At 39.6% G+C, this 10,142-nt stretch overlaps 5 protein-coding genes across 5 annotated transcripts; 3 read left to right on the top strand and 2 right to left on the bottom strand.

Moving 5' to 3' along the window:
• Positions 1–20: 20 nt before the first annotated feature.
• LOC137578052 (sodium/potassium-transporting ATPase subunit alpha-A) lies at positions 21–796 on the bottom strand. Its single transcript, XM_068291697.1, has 2 exons — positions 622–796; positions 21–563 (listed from the first exon to the last, which is right to left on the bottom strand). Exons 1-2 carry the CDS (start codon positions 790–792, stop codon positions 21–23), a joined length of 714 nt encoding a protein of 237 aa, XP_068147798.1. The 5' UTR covers positions 793–796.
• A 1,268-nt stretch (positions 797–2,064) lies between these two features.
• On the top strand, positions 2,065–3,373 carry LOC137576044 (zinc finger Ran-binding domain-containing protein 2). Its single transcript, XM_068288893.1, has 3 exons — positions 2,065–2,300; positions 2,414–2,736; positions 2,795–3,373. Exons 1-3 carry the CDS (start codon positions 2,224–2,226, stop codon positions 3,253–3,255), a joined length of 861 nt encoding a protein of 286 aa, XP_068144994.1. The 5' UTR covers positions 2,065–2,223; the 3' UTR covers positions 3,256–3,373.
• bonsai (28S ribosomal protein S15, mitochondrial) lies at positions 3,361–4,443 on the bottom strand. Its single transcript, XM_068288894.1, has 3 exons — positions 4,161–4,443; positions 3,969–4,102; positions 3,361–3,907 (listed from the first exon to the last, which is right to left on the bottom strand). Exons 1-3 carry the CDS (start codon positions 4,364–4,366, stop codon positions 3,405–3,407), a joined length of 843 nt encoding a protein of 280 aa, XP_068144995.1. The 5' UTR covers positions 4,367–4,443; the 3' UTR covers positions 3,361–3,404.
• A 265-nt stretch (positions 4,444–4,708) lies between these two features.
• Positions 4,709–6,298, top strand: Cdk9 (Cyclin-dependent kinase 9). Its single transcript, XM_068289988.1, has 4 exons — positions 4,709–5,008; positions 5,071–5,155; positions 5,212–5,469; positions 5,533–6,298. The coding sequence occupies exons 1-4, from the start codon at positions 4,827–4,829 to the stop codon at positions 6,217–6,219; spliced, it is 1,212 nt and encodes a 403-aa protein (XP_068146089.1). The 5' UTR covers positions 4,709–4,826; the 3' UTR covers positions 6,220–6,298.
• Positions 6,299–6,456: 158 nt separating this feature from the next.
• Positions 6,457–8,348, top strand: LOC137576860 (alkylated DNA repair protein alkB homolog 8). Its single transcript, XM_068290192.1, has one exon. The coding sequence runs from the start codon at positions 6,461–6,463 to the stop codon at positions 8,294–8,296; it is 1,836 nt and encodes a 611-aa protein (XP_068146293.1). The 5' UTR covers positions 6,457–6,460; the 3' UTR covers positions 8,297–8,348.
• Positions 8,349–10,142: the final 1,794 nt, after the last annotated feature.

The following is a 10,142-nucleotide window of genomic DNA, read 5'->3' as shown; positions in this document are numbered from 1 at the left end:
TGCTTTTTATTTAGTTCAACTCACGACCAATTGATATAATTTGGTGAGGCAACTGGATCAATAATTTCAGGTTTCGACAGGCCCATCAGGGCCACGTTATTCACCTCCAAGCCATGGGCACTAAAGAAACGAACATCCGCCGAAAGGCGTTGACCAAACGAAATGACCAGCACATCACCAATAACCACATCCTCTGTTAATATAATCCTTTTATGGCCATCTCTTATCACCGTGCAGTACATGGGCATTAAATCCTTGAAGGCAGCAACAACATCGAAATCATTATTCGCCTGAAGATACCGATAGGTGCCTGACATGAATAGACAAACCAATAATACCAGGCCAACAACTAAATATTCTCGGTCAGCCGTCTGATTTGGATAATATAATGTCTCCACATAATATGTTATAAAACATAAAATCGAACTCAAGAGTATAATAATGGAAAAGCCATGGAAACAATTTTTTATATATTTAAGCAATTTTGTTTCGGACTCGGGAAATTTAAATTTATTTTTACCATATCTGGCCAAACGTCTCGCGGCAACTTCACTAGTTAGTCCCTAAAAAAGATGATTTCAAAGATGATTTTTATAATATTTAGTCAAAGATTTAACTCACCTTCGAAGAACTTGTCTCCAGTTTCTGACAGAGATCCTGAAATGGCCAGATATGCAAATATGGGGCATATAAACTCAGCCATAGCTCACTATCGGATCTCTTTAGAGGGGCAGTCTGCCTATCTTTTAAATCTGATTGAAAATGGCTTCCTTTTTTTAAATATCGTCGCATTTCCACACACTTGCCCCCTGATATGGTAGTCAAAGTCACCTTTGTTTTTGATTTTGCCCTTTCCTATTTACGATTTGTATTGATTTGTCTTGTCTTTTGTGTCGAAATGGTCATAAAAATTTCTCACACTCACTCGAAATTTTGGCCACATAAAAATTGGACCAGCATTGCCTTTTTGTGTGTGCGAGGGCGGCGGCATATTAGAGGTCATAACCGTCGGCAAGAAAACAATCTCAAAATATACCTCGGGGAGTAGTCACATACCCGCACACACACACGCACACACACATACAAGCACATTGCCAAAACAGTCGTATTTTGGCATTGGTTATTGGTATTGAGAGTTCGAACTGACATTGACACGGAGTCTCAGTTGCCGTTGTTGTGGTTTATGGCCTCGTTTAATAAGCCATCAAATTTCATCGCTAAGAAGTAAAATACAGATAAAACATACATTTGCATATATTTATGTGAATTCCTTGAGGAAGAGGCATCCACATAAATATCCTATACCTTATGACGATAAATTTCGAATGCCGTTTTGAAGTTGAAATTGGAGTTACATTTTGTAAGTAATAAAGAAACGCAAATACATCAAATTTTCTAATTTTTACTAATTGAAATGCGTATCCTAAAGCATGAAATGTTATCACTGTATTAAATAAATTCGAATACAAATAATGTACTAAATGTTAATTAATTAATCATAATAAGTTATTAAAAAAATTTCAATGTACTTATTTTATAATTGCTTTTCGTCTGGTTATTGCTTTATTTATTGTTATTGAATAGATAATTTGTATCATTGAATTCAATTAAGATTCCCTCGCGGGGCCATTTTTAATCACTTAAAATCTAATCTATTTATATCTTACATGTTAGAAAATGAAAAAAAAAAAAACTTTTAACCAGTTTCAACCACAACTAGTGTTTAAATCAACTTTTTTTCCATAGAATATAATATTTAAATTTAAGACATTGCTCGGTTTTGTTGGGAGAGCAAAATATAGACAGACGACGGATGCTAAATCAATTCTTTTTTAATGGAAATCTATATGTTTCTTTATTTTTATAGTGGATATACAAATTTACTGAATTAGCTAGTCATAAATTAATATGTATATGTGTATCACAAAAAGAAACGTTTGAAAAGGTATTTTTATATTTACCGCCAAACTGTATTCAGAGCTGCCACATGGTTTTTCACAGATACTCAAAATGAGCTACTACTAGGTGGCAACGCTGGCGTGTATACATAAAGATGAAGAAGAACCACTAACGTAAATTTCGGCCATCTCTAACATAAATTTTTTGTAAAAGAAAAAAACTTAATTTTAAATCTAATGCTATATTTAAGGGCTCATTTGGGAGCGCCTATAGCATCTAATCGGCAACGACTGTCCGTTTCCTAGGCAAGCGACCGGAAAAGTTATGTCCACCTCCAATGGCGTCGTCGGCGGAGGGGGTGGCGTCATATCGGCTGGCGATTGGATTTGCCCAGAATTTGAGTGAGTGAGCGTAAAGATTCAAGGATAATAACGATTATTAACACTTTTCGCCTATTAGTTTTTGGTTAATCGAAATTGTTATATTTGTATACCTTATTGTTTTGTTTTTGCAGCTGCCAGCATTTGAACTTTGCGCGTCGCACACAATGCAATAAATGCAACCGCGACAGAGACTGGGATGACAACAGTAGCGGCAAAGGAGACAAGCCGGAGAAAGAGCGGGATAGGGAACGGGAGCGTGGTAGCAGCAGCAGCAGTAGTTCAAGCAAAAAGAAACTAGGGACAGAAATTGGTAAAGCGGCAGCAGATAAGTCTCGGGGACTTTTCACTGCCGAGGATTGGCAGTGCAGCAAATGTGCCAATGTGAACTGGGCACGCCGCCAAACCTGCAACATGTGTAATGCCCCCAAATTCTCTGATGTAGAAGAACGAACAGGTAATCATTGTGTTTAAAGTGAGAGAGTTTGTTGATCTAAAACATCTTCTTTTGTTAGGTTTCGGTGGCGGGTACAATGATCGCGGAGTGGTAGAGTATAAGGATCGCCAGGATTCGGATAGTGAATACGATGAGTTTGGGCGTCGTAAGAAGCGCAAGAACCATGAGGATCATGATAATGATGAGCCCAAGAGAAGACGAGAGGTAGTCGAAAAGGAAAATGACGACGACGATGAAGAAGATGATGATGATGATGGCGATTTATCCAAATATGATCTTTGGGGTGACAATGAAGTATCTACATCAGATGAAAAGGAAAAAAATAACAAGAAGCAATCAACGCCTCCGCGAGAAACAGAAAAGCGGCGAGAACGTAAGAAATCCAATTCCTCTGTAACCTCCTCTTCCTCATCATCCAGTTCGAACTCATATAGTTCGAGTGGAGATTCCTCCTCTTCGTCGTCGTCATCATCATCAAGCTCTAGCAGCTCGAATAGCGGCAAGAAGAGATCGCATTAACTCTATAATTTAGCAGCTCTATTACGACTTCCTCCCTCGAACTCCCTCTTAACCACAGCAAGCACATTTTCAGCCAGATATCTACAAACATAATAAACAATTCACTTAATTTAAGCAACTTTTGCAAAACTGTTTTATATATTATTTTGTTAATTGTAACTTTCATCGTTCTTCTGTCGAATGGCTGCCTTGTCGGCCTCATCTCTTAGTTTAACAAGTTGCTCTAGTTCTTTCTTGGCATCATTGATTTGCTTCTCGGTAACTGTCACTGGTACCTCGCAAGCAATTTGCTCCTTGCGCACCAATTCCATTTTTTTGATTGCCTCCTCGATAAAGGGAATTTGTTGTGCCTTAAGTTCTTCGTGATAGGCATCCATACGCTCCTCTTTCAATTGATTGCAATAGGTATCCGTCAGTTTTTGCAAGGACTCCTTGCGGGTAATCCAATGGAAATGTGCAGGTGGTGGCTTATAGACCAAATCCAATTTCTCTAGGATCCACTCGAAACGAGGATAATCCCAGCGTCTTAGATATTTAAGAAACTTCTTGCGCTTATCGATAAGTTCCTTAAGGCGTACTTTGATTATCTTGTCTCGTGGATGTTCATCCATGTGCTCCTGATAGCGACGAATTGTCGCCGTCATTTTGGCCACTAAAACAAAATAAAAAAATTCTATTAATGAAACGAGGATTGGATTCCCGTGAGCTATTACATTTGGCCTCCATGGATCCAAAGTCCTGAGCATGTCTTTGCACTTCCTTGACCATCTCATCCCGATAGAAATGTGTGGTCAAATAATTGGGATTGTTGGCTAGTTTGAACATGGATTTCACAGTTTCAGAAGCTCTGTAAAGATGTTTGTATATAAATAAGGTAATTTTAAATGGATTTGTTTGTATGTTACCCCTCTAGTTCCTTGCAACCATTAAATTCCGGTAAAGTCTCATCGGGATTCAGTGGAGACAGCTTGGAAAGATCGCCGCTTTTTTCGGGCTTAATGCAGGATATTTTTTCGGGCCGCACCCACTTGATTTTCAAATCCGATTTAAAGGCATATTCTCGCACAAATTGCCGCGGACCAGCCTGCGCTATATTTAATAGTTTATTCATGAAATTAAATGTTTTATTAATTCCAACTTCCACTCGCTCAGGTTATATCACGGCGCAGTGTGTACACAACATTGGCAGTGGGAATAATTTATACAATCAGCTGGTTCTTCTAGAGATGGGCAAAGAACGAATTCCCTCTTAATAAAGTAAAATTATTAAAAAATGATTACACATCAATATTATTATGGTATTTAATTTAAATATTTTACAATACAATACTATTAAATTACAATGAACATGTGTCAATCATAGAATAAATATATTTTGGGTGCAAATTTTTGCACGACTCATAATGAAATGAGTTGGCACTACCCACTCTTGAAAGTGTGTACACACTTTATTTCTGTAAACAGATGCAACGTGAATTGTTGCTGTGGTCTGAATTTCATCTTTTCAAAAGAAAAATAATTTTAATTGGAAAATAAAATATAAGACTTGGTAATTAAAGTATTCCTGCATCATGGCACATATGTCCCACATGCTGCAGCAGTCGTCTTCTGGGGGCGTGGGGTCGTCCAGCTCATCATCACGGACAATGTCGCTAATGGAAAAGCAGAAATATATTGAAGATTACGATTTCCCCTACTGCGATGAGAGTAGCAAATACGAAAAGGTTGCTAAAATAGGTCAGGGTACGTTTGGGTAAGTCAACATTCAATGATTACTTCAGATCGGCAATAATTGTCTGAATATTACTCTCTTAGTGAGGTGTTCAAGGCACGCGAAAAAAAGAGCAACAAAAAATTTGTAGCCATGAAAAAAGTGCTTATGGACAATGAAAAGGAAGGGGTGAGTCCACACTCCACACTCTACTATCAATCCAATCTATACAACTTCCTTACTAGTTTCCCATCACTGCCTTGCGAGAAATTCGTATCCTCCAGTTGCTGAAACATGAGAATGTGGTTAATCTGATAGAGATTTGTCGAACAAAGGCCACGCTAACCAATGGCTATAGATCAACTTTCTATTTGGTATTTGATTTCTGTGAACACGATCTTGCTGGCCTTTTATCCAACATGAATGTGAAATTTAGCCTGGGGGAAATAAAGAAGGTTATGCAGCAGCTTCTAAATGGCCTCTATTATATCCACAGTAATAAGGTAGGCATTGTCATTATAGTATTTGATATTTCTGTAAAAATCTAGTAAATCTCTTTTATTCAGATCCTGCATCGTGACATGAAAGCGGCCAATGTATTGATAACCAAGCATGGCATTCTAAAATTGGCCGATTTTGGTTTGGCCCGTGCCTTTAGTATACCCAAAAATGATTCCAAAAATCGTTATACGAATCGTGTGGTAACCCTGTGGTATCGTCCTCCAGAGCTGTTGTTGGGTGATCGCAATTATGGCCCGCCCGTAGATATGTGGGGTGCCGGTTGCATTATGGCCGAAATGTGGACACGTTCGCCTATTATGCAAGGCAATACGGAGCAACAGCAATTGACGTTCATCTCTCAGTTATGTGGCTCCTTTACGCCAGATGTCTGGCCTGGTGTGGAGGAGTTGGAATTGTATAAATCGATTGAATTGCCAAAGAATCAGAAGCGTCGCGTCAAGGAGCGATTACGACCATATGTCAAGGATCCTACTGGTTGCGATTTGCTTGATAAACTCTTAACCCTCGACCCCAAGAAACGCATCGACGCGGATACAGCACTGAATCATGACTTTTTCTGGACGGATCCCATGCCTAGTGATTTGAGCAAGATGTTGTCGCAGCATTTGCAAAGCATGTTCGAGTATCTGGCACAGCCAAGACGGTCGAATCAGATGAGAAATTATCATCAACAGTTGACCACAATGAATCAGAAACCCCAAGATAATAGCATGATCGATAGAGTCTGGTAGTTAAGTTCCATTATACATATATTATTTACAAACATTTATAGAATTTAATAATATAGGTTAAGCGGTAAAGTATCCACAATTTTTCGTTGCAACATCTTTCTTGGGTGAATTGTCTTCAATGGTACGAATAAAGATGAGTGAGAGGCGGGAAATAAATTTAAACATCCCATTCACCGTATGGCAGGGATGGCGAAAGTTTTCTACAGAACGGTCACTCTAAAAATGAAAACGTAAAAACAGAATGCACGTTGAAAGTGTAAACAAGGCCAAAAAGGCGGAAAAGAAGCAGCGAAGATGCCTGGCTATTATAAAAACTGATTGCCAGGTGGAGGCGAGCGAGACACCGACTCGGCACCTGGCTGTCCTTAATGTTGGCCTAAGCAATGGCCTCAGCGAAGAAGTTGTACTGGACACGGCATTCGCCACCGGTGGCAAAGTCTCGCGGGTGGAGATGTGTCCCGGGAAGTCATACTGTTTCCTCACTTGTTGCACACCCGAAGATGCGCAGCTCATTTTCGAGGGTATGCACAATATAGCCCACATTGGTCAAGATGGTGCAGTCGCCTATTTGAGTTATGTGAAAGAAGTACCAATCTTTGAGGCGGGAAACCATTGGAACCGGACACTGCCCAGCGGACTTGTACTTTTGAAAGATTTTGTAAGCGAAGCAGAGGAGGCAGATCTTCTAGCAGCCGTTGCCAGTAAGGAGCAGACCACTGACCAAGAGGAGAATAGTCTTAAGCATCGTAAAGTAAGGCACTTTGGCTATGAATTCCTCTATGGCAGTAACAGCGTGGATCCCAACAGACCTCTGGAGCACCAACCTATTCCAAGAGCCTGTGATATTCTTTGGTCACGCCTTGGGGAGAGCAAATGCTCCGATAATTGGGATTGGTCCCATCCAGATCAATTGACAGTGAATGTCTATGAACCGGGTCATGGCATACCACCACATGTTGACACCCATAGCGCCTTCTTGGATCCTATACTCTCGCTATCACTGCAATCCGATGTGGTAATGGATTTCCGAAGAGGTGAGGAGACCATTTCTCTACTTCTGCCACGTCGTTCACTGCTTATTATGTTGGGAGAAGCTCGCTATGATTGGACGCACGGCATTAGGCCTAAGCACTTGGATGTTGTACCCACCGCCGAAGGAAACTTAACCACTCAAGCACGTAGTCAAAGAACTTCTTTGACTTTCCGTTGCCTTAGGCGACCCAGCGTATGCAGTTGCTCCTTTCCCAAACTCTGTGACACCAGGCAATCCAGTAAACCACAATCACAAGATCTATCTGAACAGGCCACAAGTTTGGAGCAGCAAAATGTTCATGAGGTTTATGATAAAATCTCACAGCATTTCAGTGAGACTCGTCATTCGCCTTGGCCTCAGGTGGTCCAGTTTTTGGACTCCTTTGAGCCACAATCTACCATTCTGGATGTGGGTTGCGGAAATGGCAAGTATTTAAACTGCAATACTCAACTCGTAGCCTTTGGATGTGATCGCTCTCAAGGGCTACTGGAGGTGGGACGTGCCAGAGGATTTCAAATCTTTCGCTGCGATTGCCTAAGCGTGCCCGTGCGTTCCGCTAGTATGGATGGTTGCCTCAGTATTGCTGTAATCCACCATTTAGCCACTCCGGAACGACGTTTGGCAGCTCTTCGGGAAATGGCTCGCGTTCTGCGTCCTGGGGGTCGTGCTCTGGTCTATGTCTGGGCCAAAGATCAACGTCGAAACGATAAGAAGTCCGCCTATCTCAGGCAAAACAAGGCAGTCAACAAGCAACGTACCACAGAAGAAGAGCAACGAAAAAAGCAGCAAAAGGAAATGGACACCAATACACAAAATCACAACGCTTTGCTTCCCATCCACACTAATCGCACAGAGTTTCAGCAACAAGACGTTCTAGTGCCTTGGAAAACCAAAGATGAACAAAGCAAAACATTTTTACGTTATTATCATGTTTTCGAAGAGCAAGAACTGGAGCAATTGGTCATTCAAATGAACACAGAAGTGGAGTTAATCAAAAGTTACTATGATCAGGGTAATCATTGTGTCATTTTTAAAAAGTTGTGATGCTAAGCTTTAATTTTTGTTTAAGTATATTAAACTGTTTATTAAAACCTTAGCTAATACCAAGATTATACTGTTTTAGATGTTGGTGGAAATTGGAATAATCGAAATGATTTTTAACTTTTTACCCGTTTTTATAAAGTGATTCAATTTTTGGCCTCTTCTGCACCAAGCGAATTAACTAAGAAAATAAGTTCAATCTACTTCTGAATTCTAATTTTATTTGGAATCATCAAACTCCCCAAAAAAATATCAGCATTTTTATACCCTTGCAAAAAGGGTATATTAATTTTGGTCAGAAGTGTGCAACGCATAGAACGAAGCATCTCCGACCATACAAAGTATATATATTCTTGATCAGCACGACGAGACGAGTTCAACTAGCCATGTCCGTCCGTCCGTCCGTCCGTCCGTCTGGATCAACGCAAACTCCTCCTAGACCGTAAGAGCTACAGAGCTGAAATTTTGCACGTAGGCTTGTATATACTGCAGGCGTTGTATATCTCGGATTCAGCCGGATCGGACCACTATATCATATAGCTCCCATACAAACCCCAAAGTCACGAACAGTGACTTTTCTCAATAACTTCGTTATTTTCTGAGCTATTGTCGTGAAACTTAATATTAGAAAGTTTACTACGCCTATAAGCGACTATGCCAAATTTGATCAAGATCGGGTGACTATATAATATAGCTCCCATACAAACGAGCAAGTCACGAACAGTGACTTTCTCAATACCTTCGTTATTTTCTGAGCTATTGTCGTGAAACTTAATATTAGAGAGTTTACTACGCCTATAAGCGACTATGCCAAATTTGATCAAGATCGGGTGACTATATAATATAGCTCCCATACAAACGAGCAAGTCACGAACAGTGACTTTCTCAATACCTTCGTTATTTTCTGAGCTATTGTCGTGAAACTTAATATTAGAGAGTTTACTACGCCTATAAGCGACTATGCCAAATTTGATCAAGATCAGGTGACTATATCATATAGCTCCCATAGGAACGATTGGTCGAAAACAGTGACTTTTGTAAATAACTTCGTTACTTTTAACGCGATTGCTTTTAAATTAAACATTTCTTAATTTAATATATATGTTAATGACTGTGCCGAATTTGATAAAGATCGGGTGACTATATCAGATAGCTCCCATAGGAACGATCGGTGGAAAAAAGTGACTTTGATCAATATCTTCGTTATTTCCTATGATTGTAGGCCTTTCTTTCTCAAGCTTAAGCCTTTTTAGATAAAACGTTCTTCCACATTGATGGCTAATAGGTAAGGATAGAGTTACCAAAAAAGTTGCAAGGGTATACAAACTTTGACGCGGTCGAAGTTAGCCCTGGCCCTCTGGTTTAAAGTCTTCTTGGTGGCATAGCGACAAATCTCCGACGACATATCTTCTCCCAGTACATTTTTCTGGCGGAGATATGTCGTTTCAAAACGTGATATCTCCGCCGTTAAGTCGTTTTGAAACGACATTTCTCCGCGCGGAGATACATATGTCGTTTTTCTAACGGCGGAGATATGTCGTCGGAGATATGTCGTTACCCCCTTCTTGGTTCAGATTCAACTGCAAATTCAAATTACTAATCGAAAAATTCACAATTTTTGAATATATAACAACAAATTTGAAAATATAACTTCAAAGCATGTAATTAATACAAATTTTGGCTTCAAATAATCCTAAATGAGGACCTCCAGGACATTCGAAATAGAAGAGGTACATATTATATGTATCATGAGAATATATATAAAAAATTTAAATCATTTGAACTTTAAAACATTTGCAAAATCGAGTAAGAAACCTTAATTTCTATACCAAAAGAAAAGTTTTTGAAA

The sequence above is a fragment of the Drosophila tropicalis genome, unplaced genomic scaffold, assembly GCF_018151085.1.
Source record: "Drosophila tropicalis isolate 14030-0801.00 unplaced genomic scaffold, ASM1815108v1 contig_593, whole genome shotgun sequence".
In the NCBI taxonomy this organism is placed as follows: domain Eukaryota; kingdom Metazoa; phylum Arthropoda; class Insecta; order Diptera; family Drosophilidae; genus Drosophila; species Drosophila tropicalis.
This window is presented reverse-complemented; position numbering and strand designations above follow the sequence as displayed.

What these genes read in the sequence shown, in the direction of transcription:
- LOC137578052 (XM_068291697.1), bottom strand. Translation starts at nt 792, where the DNA reads ATGCGACGATATTTAAAAAAAGGAAGCCATTTTCAATCAGATTTAAAA. An exon ending in TGGAGACAAGTTCTTCGAAG is followed by an intron (nt 564 to 621) that starts GTGAGTTAAATC and finishes CATCTTTTTTAG; the next exon opens with GGACTAACTAGTGAAGTTGC.
- LOC137576044 (XM_068288893.1), top strand. Translation starts at nt 2,224, where the DNA reads ATGTCCACCTCCAATGGCGTCGTCGGCGGAGGGGGTGGCGTCATATCG. An exon ending in TGGATTTGCCCAGAATTTGA is followed by an intron (nt 2,301 to 2,413) that starts GTGAGTGAGCGT and finishes TTGTTTTTGCAG; the next exon opens with CTGCCAGCATTTGAACTTTG. An exon ending in TGATGTAGAAGAACGAACAG is followed by an intron (nt 2,737 to 2,794) that starts GTAATCATTGTG and finishes TTCTTTTGTTAG; the next exon opens with GTTTCGGTGGCGGGTACAAT.
- bonsai (XM_068288894.1), bottom strand. Translation starts at nt 4,366, where the DNA reads ATGAATAAACTATTAAATATAGCGCAGGCTGGTCCGCGGCAATTTGTG. An exon ending in GGTTGCAAGGAACTAGAGGG is followed by an intron (nt 4,103 to 4,160) that starts GTAACATACAAA and finishes ACATCTTTACAG; the next exon opens with AGCTTCTGAAACTGTGAAAT. An exon ending in TGGATCCATGGAGGCCAAAT is followed by an intron (nt 3,908 to 3,968) that starts GTAATAGCTCAC and finishes ATTTTGTTTTAG; the next exon opens with TGGCCAAAATGACGGCGACA.
- Cdk9 (XM_068289988.1), top strand. Translation starts at nt 4,827, where the DNA reads ATGGCACATATGTCCCACATGCTGCAGCAGTCGTCTTCTGGGGGCGTG. An exon ending in ATAGGTCAGGGTACGTTTGG is followed by an intron (nt 5,009 to 5,070) that starts GTAAGTCAACAT and finishes TTACTCTCTTAG; the next exon opens with TGAGGTGTTCAAGGCACGCG. An exon ending in TGGACAATGAAAAGGAAGGG is followed by an intron (nt 5,156 to 5,211) that starts GTGAGTCCACAC and finishes CTTCCTTACTAG; the next exon opens with TTTCCCATCACTGCCTTGCG.
- LOC137576860 (XM_068290192.1), top strand. Translation starts at nt 6,461, where the DNA reads ATGCACGTTGAAAGTGTAAACAAGGCCAAAAAGGCGGAAAAGAAGCAG.